This window comes from Lichenostomus cassidix, chromosome 19 (assembly GCF_008360975.1).
Source record: "Lichenostomus cassidix isolate B80296 chromosome 19, HeHo_3.0, whole genome shotgun sequence".
Taxonomy (NCBI): Eukaryota; Metazoa; Chordata; class Aves; order Passeriformes; family Meliphagidae; genus Lichenostomus; species Lichenostomus cassidix.
In genome coordinates, this window is record NC_139499.1 from 3,873,862 (window position 1) to 3,894,083 (window position 20,222).

Below are 20,222 nucleotides of genomic sequence, written 5' to 3' on the forward strand. Positions count from 1 at the left end.
CTGCAGGGTTCTCCTTCCCCTGCATACCCAGCAGGGTTTGGCCCTTTCTGCATGTGGAAGTGACGATGCTCTGCAGTTCCCATCCCACTTTATCTGCTCAGGGATCCAGGATCCAGCAAGTGGGGTCAGGGAGGAGATGAGTCTTTGCCATATTCATTAGGAAAGAAAGGGGGTGAGATGATTTAGAGGGAGAAAAAGATGCTGAGTGTGCTGGTGCTGTGGCAAGGGAGAGCTGCCCCTGTGCAAAATTTGGGCACTTGCCTTTATTAAAGGCTTGGACCCTCTGAATGCCAGTAATGCCCAAAGGATGATGTCCAGTTTTCCACTGTAACCAGAAATAAAATAGTGTTTCATAGGGCATTTTCTTCCCAAGAGAAGAGATGCGGTGGAATTTCCCCCCGCTGACTCTGAGAAGATTTGTATATTGTTGTTCCCACTGGGAGATGATCTGGGTAGGTGAACTCTGCCCTCCAAGGCAGGCTGGGACCCTCTGAAGCCACTGGATCTATGGCCCTGGGAGAGCTTTTCAAGAGGTGCAATTGTAGGATTGTGAGTTTTATATTAAAGAGCAATGTCAGCATCCTTTGTAAGGTTAGAAGGGCTGGAGCGAGATGCTAGGATGCTGAAATTCAGGATGTTTTCCTGAATTGCAAAAGCTTCGCAAGCATCTGCTGAGTATCCCACATTTTATTCTGCACAGATTTACAGCCTTCATGCCCTTCAGGTCGGAGCGAGGATCTGTGGGGCAGATATGCAGGTTTTACAGGGGTCAGCTGGCTCTCCAGCAGATCCTGCTCTCGGTGACCTGGTGAGGGTTGGTGCTCCGGGGTGACATCCGGGTGTGCTCGGTTGGAGGCTGCCATCTAGTGCCCTGAGCAGCAGGGCCAGCAGTGCCTGCTGGAGTTTTGGGGAGATTCCCTCCTCCTCTGCCCAAACTTGGCACCTTCCCTGTGGTGCTGGCAAGAGATGCCCATCCTTCAGCTTCCCTGCAGCCCCTGAGCTCTCTGCTCCTCCGCAGGGTGCCCCGGAGAGCGTCATCGAGCGCTGCACCCACGTCCGTGTGGGCACTGCCAAGGTGCCACTGACACCCGCGGTGAGGGACAAGATCCTGGGCAGGATCCGGGACTGGGGCATGGGCATCGACACCCTGCGCTGCCTGGCGCTGGCCACCCACGACTCGCCTGTCCGCAGGGACACCATGCAGCTGCACGACTCGGCCGCCTTCGTCCACTATGAGGTACGGCACTGGAGCTTTGGCTAGGAGCTTTCTGCCTTTTTTTCCTTTTTCCCAAAGCTTCCCCATAGACTCTCAGCTGCCCTAGCAGTATTTTCCCTTTGGTTTCTCTATGAGCAGTGTAATGGTTCAGACCCTCTGCAAACCCCAGGGGCTGGTCCTAATGGTAACAAGCCCCATCTCACTTGGGCATGTTTTTCCATGGAGTGACTGCTGAGAAGGGCTTGGAGACCACTGTGAGGGACGGGGAGGAGGGGAGTGAAGTAAAAAGGTGTGAGGAGCAGCAGAGAATTGATGTATCCTGTTGGATTGGAGCTGCATCTTTGTTGGGGCAGTCAGTAGCAAACCTCCTGAAAGTTTCCTCCCAGATGAAATCCTGGTGGTTTCACAGCGGGGAGGGAAGTGGATGAATCCCAAGGGTTTAATGTGGGTCTTGGGTGTATTCCCCCCACCCAGAACAACCTGACCTTCGTGGGCTGCGTGGGGATGCTGGACCCTCCCCGCAAGGAGGTCACCTCCTCCATCGAGATGTGCCGCAAGGCCGGCATCCGTGTCATCATGATCACCGGTGACAACAAGGGCACGGCGGTGGCCATCTGCCGCCGGATTGGCATCTTCTCCGAGACTGAGGACGTGTCAGGCAAGGCCTACACGGGCCGGGAGTTCGATGAGCTGTCCCCCGAGGAGCAGTGCCAGGCGTGCCGCGAGGCTCGGTGCTTCGCCCGCGTGGAGCCGGCGCACAAATCCCGCATCGTCGAGTACCTCCAGTCCTTCAACGAGATCACGGCCATGGTGAGCCCTCAGGGACACCCTGCCACCCCCCTGTCCCCTCGTCCCCACCTGGCCCAATCCCTTGCACCCTTAATTATGGCTTTGTGCAGACGGGTGACGGTGTCAACGATGCCCCGGCTCTGAAGAAGGCAGAGATTGGCATTGCCATGGGGTCGGGCACGGCTGTTGCCAAGTCGGCTGCTGAGATGGTGCTCTCTGATGACAACTTCTCCACCATCGTGTCGGCTGTCGAGGAGGGAAGAGCCATCTATAACAACATGAAGCAGTTCATCCGCTATCTCATCTCCTCCAACGTCGGGGAAGTTGTTTGGTGAGAGCCTCCCGCACTGGGCACCAGTGACAGGTGACCTGCAGGTGACCTGCAGTCCTGTCTGTGTCCCCTGCCCCTGGTACAGGTAGTGCCCAAACTGGTACCCCTGGGAACCAAACAGAGCAGTCTCATTCCATGTTTGGCTCACCAAACATGAGCCATATCTCATTCCCCAGGGGCAAGGAGATTTTTCTTTTGTAGTTTTACAGTCCTGCCACCCTTCTGGATCTGTTTTGTTAAAGTGTTGCCTGTTAAATCCCATGCCAGCACCTGAGCCAGGTGCAGATATCTGTGCACAGGTTGTTGTCACTGGTCACAGCTCTCCCTGCCCCTGCTGATCCCTCCCAGTCCTCAGCAACACAAGCACAGCCTTGGAATCACTTGGGCATCCTTTGCCCTTGCATTTCAGCATGGGTGTTTGTGCTGGGAATGGGAACCTTTGTGGCCGTGGGGATGTCAATAATTGGGTTACAACTGCAAAGCAAATTTTAATAGCAACAGGAGCAAATTTTAGCTGCAAAATTCAGTGCTGATTTTCAGGTCCCTGATCAGGGGCTGCAGGTTCATCTGCACTTGGGGTGACTATTCAGTTTGGGGTTTTGGATCCAGGTGCTCTCTCCCCCTTGCATGACACAGACCTTTTCTCTGGCTGCCCAGAGCTTGTCTAAGTTTGCATCTCTTGTTTTTCCCCTTCAGTATCTTCCTGACAGCTATCCTGGGCTTGCCCGAGGCCCTCATCCCTGTTCAGCTGCTGTGGGTGAACCTGGTGACAGATGGGCTGCCGGCCACCGCGCTGGGCTTCAACCCTCCCGACCTGGACATCATGGACAAGCAGCCCCGCAACCCCAAGGAGCCCCTCATCAGCGGCTGGCTCTTCTTCCGCTACCTGGCTGTGGGAGGTGAGTGCTGTGGGTGCAGGTGGGCCGAGTTAGGGTGTGCCTGGGTGCCCTGGGGCAGGAGCCCTCTCTGGGGCAGGGCTGAGGGTGTTTCTCTCTCGGTGCAGTGTACGTGGGGCTGGCCACGGTGGGCGCAGCGACCTGGTGGTTCCTGTACGACGCCGAGGGACCGCAGATGTCCTTCCATCAGCTGGTGAGTCAGGAGGGGAGCAGGCTGACTCTGGAGCAGATGGGTGAGGGAGTGCTTTCAGGTGTTGGGCTCTTTCATCTGCCTTTCCTCTGTGGTGGCTGTAGCATTCCCAGATTTCTGGTGGAGAAGACAGTGGTTTAAGACAGAAGCAAATCTCTCTCAGGCTTGTGTTTCCAGCCTTGCTTCTGCCAGCCACCAGCACGGTAGTGAAAGCTTGATTCAGAGAAGCTGAAAGTAGCTCCTGTGCCTCATCCCACACTGGAAGGGATCTGTTCTCACGTTACATTGCTGTAGCTAATGTGAAAACTGCAGGGTGGGGGGAAAGCAAGTGCTATCACATCCCAATGGCATGTGTACAATGCAAGGTGGATTTCTGATGGAGATGTGTGCTCAAACTCCTTCCTCACTGCACCTGAGAGCCTCAGAGCCCCTGTCCAGCCATACCCCCGAAGCTCAACCCCAGCAGAAGCTGGGTCACTGCAGGCAGTTAATTGATTCCTCTGAACTGTGGGATATTTAACAGCAATCCAGTTCCTCATGTCCCCCCAACCAGTCGACTCTTCCTCCTCTCTCCTGCCTTTCCTGCTGCTCTGCCTTGTATTTACCAGCAGTTTCCTGTGCTGACAGAGGAACTTCATGAGGTGCACTGAGGACAACCCCATCTTTGAAGGAATCGACTGTGAGATCTTCGAGTCGCGATACCCAACGACGATGGCTCTGTCCGTGCTGGTGACAATCGAAATGTGCAATGCCCTGAACAGGTGTGGTGGCCACAGGGCTGCTCTGTTCACTCTGTGCATGACTGATTTTTGGGCAGGGTCTCTTTGTGCATCTGTGGGTGGGCAGAGGGCTTTGCTCTGGCTCAGCAGAGCCGTTCAGAGCATCCTCACAGGGGACCACTGGGTTTTCCCTAAAGAAACTTCTCCAGGGCAGTGTGCTGCTGCTGAGAGCAGTGAAGGAAGGACTGGATCTGCATTCATTAGTGATTTGCTCATTAATGAGTGGCTTAATCCATGCATGGCTGTTGGGCATCCAGATCCAATTCTCAGCAAAGCCTGAAGATGAACAGCCTGGAAAAGAAAGGATATAGCATGTGGCCTTGCCTTGGAGGGGAATAGAACTCCCAGCAGGAGGTTTCTGGGGCTAATGCTGTCCCCTCACTTTCACAGTGTCTCTGAGAACCAGTCGCTGCTGCGGATGCCACCATGGCTCAACATCTGGCTGCTGGGGGCCATCATCATGTCCATGGCTCTGCACTTCCTCATCCTCTATGTCAAGCCCATGCCTGTGAGTGCCCTCTGTTGCCTCTGTGCTCCTCCTGTGGGTGAGGATGTCCCTGGAGCAATCTTTGGGTCTGGAACCTTCTGGGATGGTAGTCCCCAATAGGTGCCCTCAGGACCAGGTCCCATGACTCAGCCCAGCATGGGAACTAGGAGTTGTTCTGCCCCATGAAAGCTCTCCCTGTGGGCAATGCAGAGGGCTGTTGGTATCTCCAGAAGGTAGTTCAGCCCCTTTTGGAGTTGTCTCCTTCCTTTGCAAGGTTGGGGATGCCTCGGTTGATGTCCAGAGGTGCTAAAGATGAAAGTGTCTCTGTGCCCAGGAGGCTTCATTGTCCCTTGTCCCCTGCTAAGCACCTGTGAGCACATAAACACACAGTCCTACCTTGTGCCTCACTTTCCCCATTTGCAGGAGAGGTGAAGGACATAATATTTTACTCATCTTGGCCAAGAGCCACCTTGGGTTGTGACAGACCTTGAAGAAATCCTCCTCTTTGGGCTGTCTGGCTCCTCCCTCCTACCTGAGATGACCCCCTCTAACCTTCACCATACAACAAGGTGACCCTTAAAACAACAAAATATCCCACCTGCTCCCCTACTGACATGTCCAATCCTTCCCACCCTGCAGCTCATCTTCCAGGTGACCCCGCTGAGCTGGCCACAGTGGGTGGTTGTGATGAAGATCTCCCTGCCCGTGATCCTACTGGATGAAGGACTCAAGTACCTCTCCCGCAACCACCTGGATGGTGAGCATGGTCTGCACCACCCTGGCTTAGGGTGCCTCTGTGGCACTTTGCCTGGGGTTCCTGGTGGCTTTGTGGACCCCTCTGCTCGTGTGATGTCTGCACCTGCATGTTCACCCACCTTTCCTGTGCAAAGGGGCTTTTTCTCCTACCACCTTCCTTCCTGGTGCCACGCCTGGCAGAGCAGTTGGTACTTACATCTGCTTGAAATGCTTCCTTTGAAGCTGGAGCACAGGATAAATCTGCCACAGGTTATTTATGTGACTCCTCTCAAACCTCCAGGAGCTGGATTCCTTTGCTTATAAAGCAAAACAAATCAAACACTGATTTCTAACAGAAACCCTTTCTTTTGTCCTCCCATATTTCCACTCCTCTCCGTCCATCCTTATTTTGTGTTGGCAGCCTCTGTGCTAAGATCAACTGAGAGCTGAACACCTTATAAAGTGGTTTTAATAGGGATGTCCTTGGCCAGCAGCTCTCAGGATGCAGCCCTTGGCACACCAGGAGTGGAAGCAGCTCCTGTGACACTGGGGCAGCAGTTCCTGTGTGCTCCTGGGCTCCGTGCTGTAAATCACAGCATGTTTTCAGGCAGCCCTCCAAAGAGATGATATCATCTTTTCTTTCATTTCTTGCGAAAGATGTTGCTGTGGGGGATATCTTGGTGCTGAGTTAAGCCCACGGGTTTTCCCAGAGGTGGCTGTGGGCCCAGGGCTGCTGAGCAGTGCTCTGCCTGCCACAGGAATGGCTCCTCTCCAGAAAACAGGTTTTATTCATGTTTTGGGGTGTGCTCACCCTGACAGTGATATCAGGAAAGGTACTATCCTTGCTCGGGTAAGCTCTGGGGGCAGATGAACAATCTGAGTGTGAGGACTGGATGTCCTTCCACTCCATCACCATGCTCAAACCATTAGGCATCCATTGGTGTAGCAAACCCTTCCTTTTCCCTTCACCTTGTAATAATAACAACCCAGAAAATCCCTGCAAAGCCACTCATGCCTTTCCAGGCTGAAGGCAGGTCTGGCCAGCTCTGTCAAGGAGGGATTTGGGGCATTGTAATTTCATTTGGCTTCTCATGGAGCAGAGCTTTGCAAGTAGCTGAAAATGTGAGATGGAAAAGTAGTGCAAGTAGGAAATGATCACAAACTGGTCTCCCTCCCCATCAAAGTGTCCAGGGTGCAGGTGGTGCTCATGTCAGCCTTTCTTTCTGTGTTGAGCTGGTGCAGAAACTCAACAATTGCTCAGAGAAACAGAGGTGCAGGGGCTCCTGTTTTTACAGACCAGATAGAAATTATTTCTAGCTTATTTTCATTGAATTGTTGCATCTCTCACCAGACACCCAGGTCAGTTTTATCCCATGATTATGAGCCTGTGGGAGCAATTCTACAGCGTGGCACCAGGCTGGGGTATAGGAGAGCTGGTTAGCTCCTGGCTGTTGCATCCCATGCATGCCCTCAGTCTTCACTTCACCATCTGTGATCTGGGGCTGAGTCTGTCTTTCTCCCACACTTTGTATTTCTCTATAAAATCTCAGCACTGTTGGAGGAAGGGCTTTTCTTTGGCTCTGCCTGCACAGCTCTGAGCACAGTGAGGCACACGATCCTCTCAAGTGCCATCATCCCAGTTCAGAGTGTTTTCCCCTCCCATGCCACACTCCCAGTGCTCCAGATGCTCTGAGCTTCCCTCAGGCTCATCATGGTCACGATGCTGCTGATGCTCACGGGTTGCTCTGTCTCATGGATCCAGGGTTTCCCATGCAGCTCTTCAATCATGGCTGTGGGGCAAAATCACCACGCTTGAATCATCAGACTTGAAAGAAGTAATTGAAACTCTTCATCTTCCTGATTCCTCTGGGCCTTGAAAAGCAAAGGGAAAAACCTCCAACAACCACTTTTATATGTGGTCTTGTGATTTTTTTTACCAGGCATTCTCAGGACAGTAAGACCCAAGTGGAGTGGGGAGGACCAGTTGAATACCTGCAAGACTCCAGAGCAAGGGTTGGCTTCCTTACATCTCTCATCCCTGAATATCATGTCCCCCGTGCTTCCTGCAGAGTCTTGCTCATGTGTGATGGAGACCTGCTTGGAATGTGTCTGGGTGAACTTGGCTCATATATCAGAGATACAATAACAGAGCCCAGGGACCAGACAGGATCTCATTTCCCACAGCAGCATCTGTGTTTTGCTTCAAAAGGAGGTCTAACAAGCCTGTGAAGGATGGCAGTTTTGGCCAGAGGCCAGGCTGCCACTTGGTCTCTGCAAGGCAGCATGAGGGGATGGTCTCCAGTGTGGGACTTTCCAAGGAATGGCCAAGGGTGTTCAGCTGAGGAATGCAAATGTGTATCTGTGAGTTCTGCTGATTCAGGTTTTGCACGGAAAAGATTCTCCTTTGATGATATTTAGATAAGTTGTTTCCATTATGCTGGATTTTCCTTGTCCTTGAAGTGGCAGAAAGCTGAGACTCTTCAGTTCTCACTGTGGTCTCAGTGCTTTACATTCCTTCTCCCCATCACCCTGTTCACATCCAGCCTTTCATCTCACATGCTTTGCATATCTGGCTGCCTTCATCCCTTCCTGGCCCCTCTGAGATTCCTGCTGTCTCAATTTTGGGATGCAATATGAGTGTGAGAGCGAGTCAATGTGCGTGGCTGAGTTGGGCTGGCTTGGTGTGAACTGCAGATGTTCTGCTCAGGAGCATGCAGATGTTCTCAGGGGTCTGTCACATGCTGGCAAGCCCACAAGGGCTGACCACCCTCAGGGATCTCTTGCTGTAGTATCTTTAATATTTTCCATGCTCTATGCATTCAAGTGTTTGTTCTTTCTGAACCCTGTGGTATGCAGGAGGAAGGTTTCCAGGCATCTGTGCCAAGGCCTTGAAGAATTCTCTTTTCTGAGTGGTTCTCTAGAAGTACCAAATCTAGAGAGGACACTGAGATAACCCCAGTGTTCTGTGCACCATCAGCCCCCTGCTGAGGCCACCCTGCTCCCCTCCTGCACCATCCCTGCACTTCCTCATGTTCATCATCTCAAAGCAAACCCCTTGCATGTTTGGAGTTGCTGCTGTGCTCATTCTCAGTGCACTCAGCAGCAGATCCTTCCTGGGTGCTGAGCATCACCTTTTTCTTGGTGCTGAGCATCACCTTTCTTCACCTGGGCTGTGGGAAAAGCAGAGACAAATCATCTTTCTGCAACACAACTACACACGTGCCCTGACAGCAGCAGGGCCACTGAAAATCAGGAGTTTGGATGCTCAGGAATTGGCTTGGTGTGTTCATATGTGGATTAGCACTTATGCAGCTCTTTGCCCTTGTGCCCAGTGAGGATAGCAGCCCCTGGGGTGATTTTGCAGGACGTGCAAGGTGGTGACCACCTCACCCTGTTCCTGTCCCCACTGGGTCCCTGTCCCCTCTCCCCTGGGCAGCACCGTGCCCTGCAGTCTCTTCTGCCACTGCTGATGTGCAGGTGAGCATCTCCACCACCGAGGGAGTTTTGGCCACTTCTCTGCAAAGCTGGCATCAGCTTTAGGCTTCAGCATCCTCCCAGAGGCGAGTGGATGGCAGAGGTGGCAGTGCAGTGAAAAGGGCATCACACTCCCTGCCAGGAGCAGATGGAGCTGTGCATCCAACACAGCCCAAAATTTGCAGGAACCACAATCTCCATGTCCCATCAAAAAGACAAAACAAAACCAAACCTTCCAGCATATAGGAAAAAGGAGCTGCTCACCCTCATTTTCCCCCATCCACCTGGGTATGAGGGAACCCCTGAACTCCCCCAGGAGCACAGGGACTGCTGCAGCTGCCTGTGTTCCCTGTGGAGGAGGCAGCCATCCCTCTCCCTGGCACGGCAGGGCTGGGAGTGACGCCTGCAGCCTTGGCTGCCCTTGTAGGGTAATCTGTGCGTGGAGCTACCTTGGCTGGGTGCTGGCAGAGGAATGTGTCCCCATGGGCCAAGTCTTCCCTTGAGCTGTGGGGTGCTCTGCAGGAGAGCAGTGCTGCACCTTCCAGAGCTGGAACCTCCACATGTGTTTTTACAGCTCTGCTGCCTCGCTTTTTGTTTTTCTTTCCCTCTCTCTCCTGTTTTTTCATACGTGTCCGTGTGTCATGCTTTAGAAATGGAAGAGCAGAGGGAAGCTGCCAGTGTTGCTGCCCTGTATTGCAAAGGGATGGGGGGAGAATTTCCCTTTAGGTTTTCTCCTGGGGTCTGGGGTCTCGGCTGAAGCTCAGGGTGCCTTGGTGTGATGGGGGAGATGTGCAGTTTTCAGAGCTACAAGGGCTGTAGTGTTTCCCTTGGTGAAGGAAGTGATCTAGGCTGGCAGTGGGAGCTTGCATCCCTCCAGCATCCCTCCAGCAGCACCTTTTACAGGAATCTGTTGAGGAAAGTCAAAAGCAGTGAGGAAAAACCTCCCCAAAAGCCTCAGCTGTCCTGAGGGGGAGCAGATCTTGGGGGAGCTGAGCTCACATTGTTCAGCTGCTGGCTTGCAAGTGCTGAAGGGCTGTGACAGCCCTGGTGTGAGGCAGCATGCAGAGGGAGTGTGACTGCAAACAGGTCCTGCATCCCCCTGCTCCTGTCACCAGCATGAGGGGAGGACAGACAGACACTGGCATGCAGGGACCTGCATCCTCCTAGAGCTGTGTGGGAGCTGGAGCCTGGGCTGGTTGCAGGACACATGGGAACACCTGACTCGCTCCATGCCAGGACTGTGTTACTTAGAGGCCTGAGAGCAGCATTTTGAAGAGCACCCACTGTGGTCAAACACTGCTGCCATGTCCCTTTCCTGTCCCTGCCTGCCACATGCCATGGCATTCTCGTCCCTTTTTGCACATCACCCCACATGATGTGTTAGGGAAAATACCATGGATGGCAAATAACCACTGTTGTGCCACCCAGTGGGGACTGTTCAGCTGCTGGAGCAGAGGGAGGAGATGAATTTTGATTATTGCAATGAGCTTTAATACAGTGCAGTCACCAGCTCTGCACCAAAGCCCGCAGTGTCATCCAGAGGGATGATGCTATCACAGCCAACCATTTTATCCCAGGACATGAGGGCTGGGCTCTGCAGCCAGCGCTGGAAAAAAGTTTTGGCAGAAGTTGCAAAAAAGCGTTTTCCCTCTCTCTCGCCTGTTATTTATTAATTCCCCTGAAAGCTTGTCGGCACCAGGGTTGGCAGCAGACACAGAGCCCCGTGGGTAACCCCGGGCAGGACCCCTATTTATCAAGAGCACAGAACAGCAGTCCCCAGTGAGATGTGTTTGGTGATGTGTGCAGTGATGAAAGATGGAGAAATACAGTCAAAAGATTCACGATAAGGGATTTTTCTAACTCTTCTTAGCAAGTGCTGCTTCTGGGTGGGTTTTTTTTAAGGCAAAAATATGTTCTGGGCAGACTGAGCTGCCCCAGGCTGGAGGGCAGCTGCTGCCTCAGGGCTCAGGGACACCTCTGTCAACTGCTTGAAAACTGGAGATCTAGCTGATGTAAGTCAACTTCTGGCAGGGATTTTGAGGCTGCTCACATGGAGTTCAAGCTGGATACCATGGCTTTCCTGCAGGCCATGTGTTGCTTGTTACATTTTATGTCCAGCCCCATCCATCTGGGGGGAGGGAGGAGGGCAGCCCTGGGACAGTGGCTGTGATGAGTGGGTTGGTCCTTGCTCATGGTTTTGGAGGTATTTATGGGTGTAGTATATGGGTATTTATGGTTATTAACATGTGTAGTGTAAGTGGTGTCAGCCCATGGAGCAGTATGTGTGTCTCTGGGGTGGAGGGCAGGATGCAGTGAGCTTCCTCCTCTCTGAGCCACTGCTTTTCCCTGGGTAATGCCTCATGAGGAGCAGTAAGGAGGGATCCTGCCTGCTCACCTTCCCACATGGCTCCACCTCATCCCTTTTCCTAATTCCTGCAGAGACCTTCCTCACCCAGGGACTGGCATCCTCCTCCTCCTCCTCCTCCTCCTCCTCCTCCTCCTCCTGCCAGGATAGGATCCCAGGTTCCTTCTGGGATCAGTCCAGGGACAACCACTCTCAATAACAAAAACACGGAGCTGCTTTGCTTTTCAATACTTTTCCTTCCCTTTTATACTCACGGATACTTTTCCTTCCCTTTTTTTTGCTTCGGTTCAGGAGAAGAGGACAAGAAATGAACGACACGAAGGCGACACTCCGAACTAGAGGATCCCTAACTTGTAACTCGGACTGAAGTCTTGCATGAGTGACCATCGCTAAAGCCAGCAGGACATGCATGTGTCCGACTACCAGACAAATGCGGGTGAATCGTCAAAAAGAAAAATACTGATTTTCGTTTTGTTCTGTAGCTTTCTTTTTCCTGTACATACGAGTGCAATTACTGGACAGCTGGTGTAGGGTTTGGGGATGGAGCTGTGTGGATCTGAGTCGTTGTAATGTGGTTCCTTGGGATTTGTTCCTGCTAAATTTGAGACTCAATTTTCACCCTCACTGGGTGAGCTTGGGCAAGGTGTCCTTCATGGGAGATTGAGGTGGGAAGTTGGGATTTTAGGCTGCATCCCCCAGTGGGATGGGATGCACAAGGCAGCTTCAGGGGCCAGGAAGGTCTTGGCAGTGAGTGAGGGCAGGGAGAGAGGAGAGGGGGCTGTGTGTTGGGGTTGCTGAGCCTTGATGATGCCCATGGTTTTGGTGGGTGCATTGCTGCTGCTGCACAGCTCCAGTGGCTGGGAATAGCCTCAGAGTGTGTCCAGCAGTGGTGTGGATCTCACAGATGCGTGTTTTTACATCGAGGTTGGGTGCATGTGGTGGAAGGCGAAGTTCTCCCTATTTATCACACTATCCTGTTGGATCCCTGCATTATGGAAAGCCCAGCACCTTCTCAGCTCATCCAGCACCAAAGCATGATCAAATCTTGTCTGTTCTCCATCCGGCATCTTGCTAGATCCCATCTGCACTGTATAAATCACAGTCCTTCTCCTTGCAGGGACAGCCATGAAAAGCAAAGCAAGGGGATTCCCACCTTGCATTCCTCATGTCTACCACTCCCTCCTGGCCACACTTGCTTTTCTCAGTGCATTTTTAACTATTTCCCTAGCAGGAGTAGAATTTAAGTGTTTAGGAGCACATCCATGACTTCATGTCCTCTGCTTTGGAGAACATTGCTGTCTTGCACAGGGTATCCTTGCCAAGGGATCAAGATGGGAATGAATGTAAGCTTGTACATAACGTGGTCTTTCCCCGTGAGTGGTGTTTGTTGTGGCATCCCTTTCTGTGAGGCACCAACTTTATTTTGTCCTCTGGGGATTTTTCCGCAGCAGGAGCGAGACAGGCTGCAGTGAGAGTTTGCAGATCAGGAGTGGATTTTGGGATCCATCAATCTGATCTTTCTCCTTTGAGCTGTGGCAGCTGAGAAGCTGATAATGGGTGGTTTCTTCTCCAGCTCTCCAAATCCTCCCTCCTGTTTTCCTCACAGTCCCCTATGATCCATCCTGATGATATTTACTTAGCCAGAGCCTGTATCTTTCCTTTCTCTTACATTCCAGCAACTAGAAGCCAGGGTCTGGGATAGCATTTGCTCCTTTGCCATTGGGTTTTTCCCTCTTCTTTTTGCCTCTTAAAAGCTTCCAGTGTTTTTCTGTATCATCTGGGCAAGAGCTTCTCCCCTTCTGTACAGTAGGTGCCAAATATCATCCTTCCTTTCTTTTCTCCATCACCAGCATTGAAGATGAGCAGAGCCCCCAGACCAATGGGAATGTACAGAATTGTTATACTACTGAGCTGATTTATTGTACAGAAAACCTTGCATGAAATTGTTGTTACTGTATTTAATATATAATGTATTCAAGGAATTTTAATATGGAGCTCTTTAAAAAGATCTTTATAGATACTCTGTGGTTAGAAGATTGTTGCTGATTTTTTTTAATCTTATTATACTTCGTCTTGAAGAGGTTTTATTTTTCAAATGTGTTCTGTCTAAATGATTTAATCAGTTGATCCCATGGGACAACCAATTCATCTTCAAAGATTTTCACCATGGATGAGACCCACCCTGGTGCAGAGGACCAGGACATGACCTAGGTACTGCATAAGCCTTCAAAATAAGGCTTCAGTAAGACTAATGCTGTAGACATGGGATTTGCCCTTCCCCAAAAGGGTGGATTTCACCTTATTATAGTACAGGTCATAGAATTAAAGCATTGTTTAAGTTGGGAAAGATGTCCAAGATGATTGAGTCCATCTCCATTGCTCTGTGCAGAAAAACAACCAGTGGGGATTTAATCCAGTACAAGCTCAGGGACATCAGAACAGCTCCCCTGTTTCTGTGAGGCTGAAAACCAGTTTGGGAGAGGCTGGACTGGCTTCAGAGCATCCCAGCCCTGTTCAGAGGGTCCAGCAGGGCTTTCAGCTGCCCAGTCACATCTCCCTGCAACATGGTGGCCTTGGTCCCTTGTGCCTACAAGAACCTGCCTGGTCCATCCACCACCTGAGTTACACTGTTTTCCCTGGACCTAATGTCTGGTGGAGGATGATTAATTTAACCCAAATACGTGTGGTGTGGAGAAGTTTCTCGTGTAAAGGCTCAGGCAAGTGTCAGTCTGTTCATGCAGTCAGTGGGTCACAACTGTGAGTTACCAAACCCTGAGCCATTGTGGGCAGGAAACCAGAGCTATGTCCCAGCTTGTTCTTTCCAGCAGCAGAAAATGACATTTTATTTCTACTGTGAGCCTTCAGATCGATCTAGAAAATAGCCCAGGTAATCTGCATTAGAGCTGCCTGGAGCAGGCATCCTCCTTGCTCAGATTTTGACACATCCCCATTTCCTCTTCTTAATGGTTGATCTCTTGTTTTCCCCCCATCCTTTAATTACTTGGAGTACAGGTTTCACTCCATCCTTTTTGATTACAGGGGCTTATACTTCAACTATCTTAATGAAGTAGAAAAATATCCATAGATGTAATTATTTTTGCCTTTGTTCTTCAGTGAAGGGTCAGGATAAATCACAGAATAGTTATTTATTGCATGTGTGCCAGCAGCAGCATGCTGGGAGCTTTTACAGGCTGGAACATGTTTTTATGTAAACTTGGAGATCCCAGAGCCAAGACCATCATTTTGGGATAGGCTCTTGAGTCTTACCAAGGCATCTGACTGTGCAATACAAGGGAGATGGACACTGGGTGGCTGTTTTGCCCAAGAGCTTTTTAAAAAAAGCAGCTTAGGGGCAAACCTCTGGGATCCTTGCTTTTCTTGGCAACAGAGGTTAGGAATTATTTCCTTTTTAGTTTTATTTTGATGGTGCTGCCTGGCATATTCTAAGTTTATAAATAAAACTCAGGTCTTTCCAGCAAGACCTTTAGCATTGGTGGGCTGCTGGGACAGATCCTCCACAAGATGCAGGGCGTAGGACGTGCTGGGATGGCAGCATGGGATTATCCATGAGCACTTTATACTCTTTCCTCAGGGGCCAAGCACCGTGCTGGGGTATAGCCAAGATGGGAGGGGAATGTCCTGTGTCCCTGGGGTGAGCAGCAGGAGGATCAGCTTTGGGCAGCAGCTGTGGAAAGTCTTTTGTACTGTTCTGGGATGTTGTGTCATTGTGGGCAGTTGCTGGATGAGCTTTTCCCCCTGTGGTGTGTGATCCCACGGGGAGGCACGTTGGAAAAGGAAAAAGAGCAAAGTACTGCATTCTGTGTTTTATTTGTGTCATGCAGCCCAGGTCTGGATGAGGTTTGTGTTTGTTTGGGGTTTTGGCACTGTGAACATTCCGTGTGTTTCTGGTGATGCTCTGCTCTGCCAAGGCTGGATGGCACCACCAGGCACTGCAGAGGGCAGTAGGAGGGACTTTGTTCCTGTAAGAGCATCAAATTTGGGATTGAACTGGAGTTTCTGCTCACAGTGTGGATGGCAGAAGGAGGAGCAATAGGAAAACTCAGCATTAATTTTTGGTCCTTCTTTTGTACATCAGATTGATAATACTGCTTCCTAGTCAGGGTCCTGCTCCACCAAAACTCATCAAATAATGATTTGAGCTGTGCAGGGGCTCTGGCTGGGAGATGTTCATGGGGTTCAGTGACCTTAGCATTACATCACTCCTGAAACTCAAACACACCAGAATCCCCACTACCAATTCCTAAGACTTACTGGGATTTTTGGACCATACCTGGCACGGTCATCATCTTGTATAAATGATGCTAGAGATTGAGTCCCATCTGGGCTTTTTTTCCTCCTGCTTTTTCAGTGGCATTTTCTGTCAGGGGAGACAGCTTGGGGCTCAGGTTTTTGGTACTGACCAAGGAGAGGACTTCACCCCATGCAGATCTTGTGTGGCACAGCTGGGGTTAGGATTTACAGGGCTGCAGTGAGGAGGAGGAGACACAGGGTAAATTGTGCTCCCTGGACCTGTTCTTGTGGTGCCATTCAGCTTTTGGTGTGAGTGGGGCATTAAATGAGCCAAAATCTGTGTGTGCCTGGAGTAATGGGCACTTGGGACCAAGAGGAGGGTGACCACCCAGTTGCCAGTGGGTGCCCTCAGTGGCTTCAGTCTGGGAATATGCTGATTTTATTTTTTGTATGAGATGCCTGAACAGCCAAATGTAGAAATCTCTGAGATTGTGCTTGATAGCAAAGGGTAAATTGTTGTATCTTGGGGGGGGTGGGAGGGTGTTATCTGAGGGATAGAACTGAAAGAAATGAGGTTTCCTATTTTATTATATGAGAGATATTTTTCCACTAAATTACCACTTCCTAAACTGTGTCCTTTGTCTGACTGTAAATAGCCAGGTGTGCCGGGAAGACGTGGGAAGGCTCCTTGTGGTCACATCCATACAATCCACTCTGTTCACACAATATTGGGCTGATTTGTTTTATACTTAGAAAATTACAGAAATAAAAGCGATTTTACTGGATGGCTCTGGGGTTTTTTGTCTGTTTTGTTGTTGTTGTTTTACCTTTTTTTTTATGCTTTTCTTACCCTGTTTGTGGCCTATTTGGGGGACATTTGGGAGCCCATGGAGCCATAGGGGAGTGCCTGAAGGCATTCTTCAGCCGTAAAAGGAGCTGTGCTCACCAGAACAGGATTTCTTGTGGGTTTTCAGAGGAGCCAAACTAGAAATGGAGCTGAGCTTGTGCCTGGCATGGGATGACAAAGGCAAAATGAACGGAGTGGCATGATACGACTGTTGGGAATTTTTTAATTCGCTCTTGGGGCACAAGAATACAAATAACAGTGCTAATTCTGACTGCATCCAGAATAGTCATCACCTTATCTCCCCATGTGGGAGGGGAGGTTTAAATAAACCCTGCAATAACCTCCGTAAGAAATAATTGGGAACTAAATAATAATTAAATAACTTGGCCTCCTCTGGGTGGGTGGCAGAGGGCTCAGGGCCATGTGTTTCCATCTCTGCAGCACCCAGAGCTCTGCCCATGGTGATGTTTGGAGCAGAAAATCCTGATGCAGCTGTGGGTTGTGTTTTGGAGCAAATCTGTCTTCATGGCAACATCTGCCCTTGGTGCTTTTTTGCTGGGATGTGGCAGGAGAAACATGGTGCACAAGGTAAGCCAAAAGCTTTGTAAGCTTTTGTAACCCACAGGGGGTTACAAGGAGGGACATGGGACATCCTGGCAACTGCTGGTTTTGGGACAGGGCCATAGCTTGGCTTCCTCTTTAGAGGTGCAGACTGATGTCAGAGCAAGAGGAGCACAAGTGCCATGGCTGGAGGTGACCCTTAAGACAGTGCCCCATACCAGCCACCTCTGAGGGTGAAATGCTGGTGGTTTCAGGACACAGTGGTGAAGGTGAAATTCCCCACCTGATGCTGGGTCAATCCCTGCACCCCTGGGGACCATCAGCTGGGGCTATGCTTGCCTTTTGAAGGCATGATTCAGAAAGCAGGTGTTACCCTCCCAAAGAAATCCCAAGGGTCCCTGTATCCCATGGCACATGGCCAGCAACCCCATGGGATGTCCATCCACATTTCCAGAGGCCACAATGGCCACAGGGCCACCGACACCTTTTGGTACCCCAAGCTCCTTAAGTTCATGTTTTCTTTGGCATCAGCTAAACCATTGCTGAAGCATTTCCAGGGAGATGTGTTGTCACAGCAACTGGGGATGGAAATGGCACTTCTGAGGGGTGAGTACCACCAAAAACATCTCCTTGTGCTGGGGCGTCGCAGCACGGGACAAGCACAGAGCCGAGCCAGCCCTGCTGGCAAGGAGCGAAGAGAGGTCAAGGACAAGTTAAAATTGGAAAGAAAACTGAACATGCTGTTTTGCAGGACCTTGCTTGCTCTCATCTGCCAATTTTTTTTCCACCCTCCCCTTCCCATTACCAGTGGGGCAGTGTGAGCAACTCCTATGGCTGGTGAGGGCAAGGGGGCTGTGGCAGCCAAAATTACTGGGAAGAGCCAGCAGCTCTCAGGGACTCTTCTTGGCAACCTTGACCATAGCAGGTCCCCTCTGCACCTACCATCATATTTTAAATCTTGCCTCTGTGTTGCTCCTGCCCATCCACAGATCTGCAGTGTGCTGCACATTTTTGTGCTGAAATTTAGAGCTCCATGCTGGATGCTGCCAAGCACGAGTCTGGGTTGTGTAATGAGCTTCCTCTATTATTTTGTATTTTCTTTTCCCCCCAGCAGTGTCTGAGAGCCTGGGAAGACCTGGTAGCTCTTATGCCTTCCACAGCTGTGCTTCCATGGGTGCAGGTGGGTGAAAAGGTTTTCAGAACCCTCTTTGTGCTCCAGCAGTTCCTCCATCCTCTGGATGCATGTCCCAGCTCAAAGCAAGGATGCATTTGCATTTCCAAATATCTCCCTTAAAAATACCAGATTTTGCATTTTTCTCTCAGCCCCAAGCACAGGCTGAATGTGTTTAATGGGCAGGGGGAAGGAGTTCTTTTGACAGCCATGGATAGAGCCCTGTGCTAACCCTGCACAGCACTTCCAGGGATACCCTTGGAGGGTCACCAGCCCTCAATGCCCTTGGCATCTGGCCCAGCTGGACCTGGAGATGCTGGATGAGGCCAAGCCTGGCACAGGGTACCAGTCAATACCAGCTGGCCCAGGGGAGTGTTTGGGAAATCTGGCCCTAGGCCTTTGCAACCCCAGACACAAACACTTTAGAGCCTCATTTGCTGTTGTTGCTTCCATTTTCCCCTCCTGTGGGCAGTGGAGCTCGATGGGCTCCTTTTTCTTATCTCTACCTGATTTTAGAATCAAAAAATCACAGAGAGGTTTGGGTTAGAAGGGACCTTAAAGATCATCTTGTCCAACTCCCTGCCATGGACAGAGACACCTTCCACCTGATCAGGTTGCTCAAAGTCTTATCCAACCTGGCCTTGAGTGCTTCCAGTTTTACCCTCTGTGTCCCTGTGTTGTCCCACTTGCTCCCTTGTTTTCATGCTTCTCAGGTCAAGCCCAGTTCAGCACTTTCTGTGCCCTGGGCAAACCCATCCTCAGTGCCCAGGACCTGCTGCAGCTGAACTCAAGGTGCTGCTGCTTCACCAGCACTGTCTTTGAACCCCTGGGGCCTCCAGCCTGCTCTGCTTGGAAGTGGCCAAGAGATACAAAAGTTATTCAGAGGAAATGGCTATGAGTGCATTGACAGCATAATACGAGTTTGTGTTTGTGGGAACCCAAGATAAAACCACCTCCAAGGTCCCAGCTATGTGTGAGTATTGGTGCAGAAGGTCATGGAACAGCCCTCAGGATGCTCTTTACACAGTAGGCTGATAAAAACCTCTTTCCCTTAGTTCTATTTTTATTTTTCATTTGGGTGTTACAGTAATGTGTTTATTATCACAGCAAACAGCCATCCCAACCTGGCCTCAGGACAGCCCAGTGCCTGCACCCCAGCTGGAGGCATCACAGTCCCATGATCTCAGCATCTCTGAGATGACAGAGACAACTTTTAACAACTGAACAGCCCGAGCAGGGCACTGTCCCTCAATAACCACCTGGCAGAGGCTGGGAGGTGTTGGCAACCACCTGGCACCACCATGGCACTGTTGCATAGATGAGCAATGCCTGTGCAAACCTATTAAATTCCTTTTTATAAAGTAATTTAAAGAGTGGCAATCCCAGGCACGGTGTGGGTGTGGGAGGGGTGTGAGCGAGGGTGACGTGTGAACCCACAAGTGTTTAGGCTGTGGTGTTTTCAAACACTTGGGTGCTGTGGCCAAGGGGATGCCCATGCTGGGTGCTGGTGTCAGCCCAGGAAAAGACTCCTGTTGGTGCTCCAGGCTGGGGTCATCTTCTCTCCACATCACTCCAGATGCATCCACAGGGTCCAGCCCCACTCACCAGCTGCAACATGGCTCCAGGAGATTATAAAATGGCAGATGCATATTATCTCCCAATGGAAAATATTTCAGCTAAATCCATGCTATAACCATTTTATTGACTCCAAGTACCAGAGAGGAGGTTAGAAGTGACTCTTTTACAAGTCATTTTGCTGTTAAATTTAGCTGTCCTATTTTCATTATCCCCATGGCTTTGGCAAGGGTGAGCAGCCTTCCCTAAAAGGCCTCGTTTCATACAGTAAGTTATTTGCCTCTCTCCTGACAGATATCTAAGCTTATAAGGTTTGTCTGCTCTACTCAATAGCAGTATCAGCCTTCAATCTTGTATGATTAGCATCAGCATTTTGTATTTGCTTTTGGCTCCCTGTCTGACAGCTTTCCATGTTGCTGAGGAATGGAGCATTGGGATCTCATCACGCCACTTGCAACGTGGGATCATCTGATTTTGATTCCCATGGTAGGCCCAAAAGATTTGGATAAATGGTTCAGTTGCATTTCCCCCAGTTCTCCATCTTGCCCAGCAAAG

At 50.6% G+C, this 20,222-nt stretch overlaps 1 protein-coding gene across 2 annotated transcripts in view; it reads left to right on the plus strand.

The window, feature by feature from the left end:
• The window catches only part of ATP2A3 (ATPase sarcoplasmic/endoplasmic reticulum Ca2+ transporting 3), a 51,233-nt gene extending 34,935 nt beyond the window's left edge, over positions 1-16,298 (plus strand). The window contains exons 13-22 of one of the 2 annotated variants that reach the window (XM_085078846.1): positions 1,019-1,237; positions 1,691-2,026; positions 2,116-2,336; positions 3,033-3,235; positions 3,340-3,425; positions 4,050-4,183; positions 4,592-4,709; positions 5,328-5,445; positions 7,364-7,436; positions 11,554-16,298. In XM_085078846.1, coding sequence (XP_084934972.1) covers positions 1,019-1,237; positions 1,691-2,026; positions 2,116-2,336; positions 3,033-3,235; positions 3,340-3,425; positions 4,050-4,183; positions 4,592-4,709; positions 5,328-5,445; positions 7,364-7,436; positions 11,554-11,629 — 1,584 coding nt within the window. In that variant the 3' untranslated portion in view covers positions 11,630-16,298. The remainder of the gene's footprint in view (positions 1-1,018; positions 1,238-1,690; positions 2,027-2,115; positions 2,337-3,032; positions 3,236-3,339; positions 3,426-4,049; positions 4,184-4,591; positions 4,710-5,327; positions 5,446-7,363; positions 7,437-11,553) is intronic. The other variant, XM_085078847.1, reaches the window with a different exon arrangement.
• Positions 16,299-20,222: the final 3,924 nt, after the last annotated feature.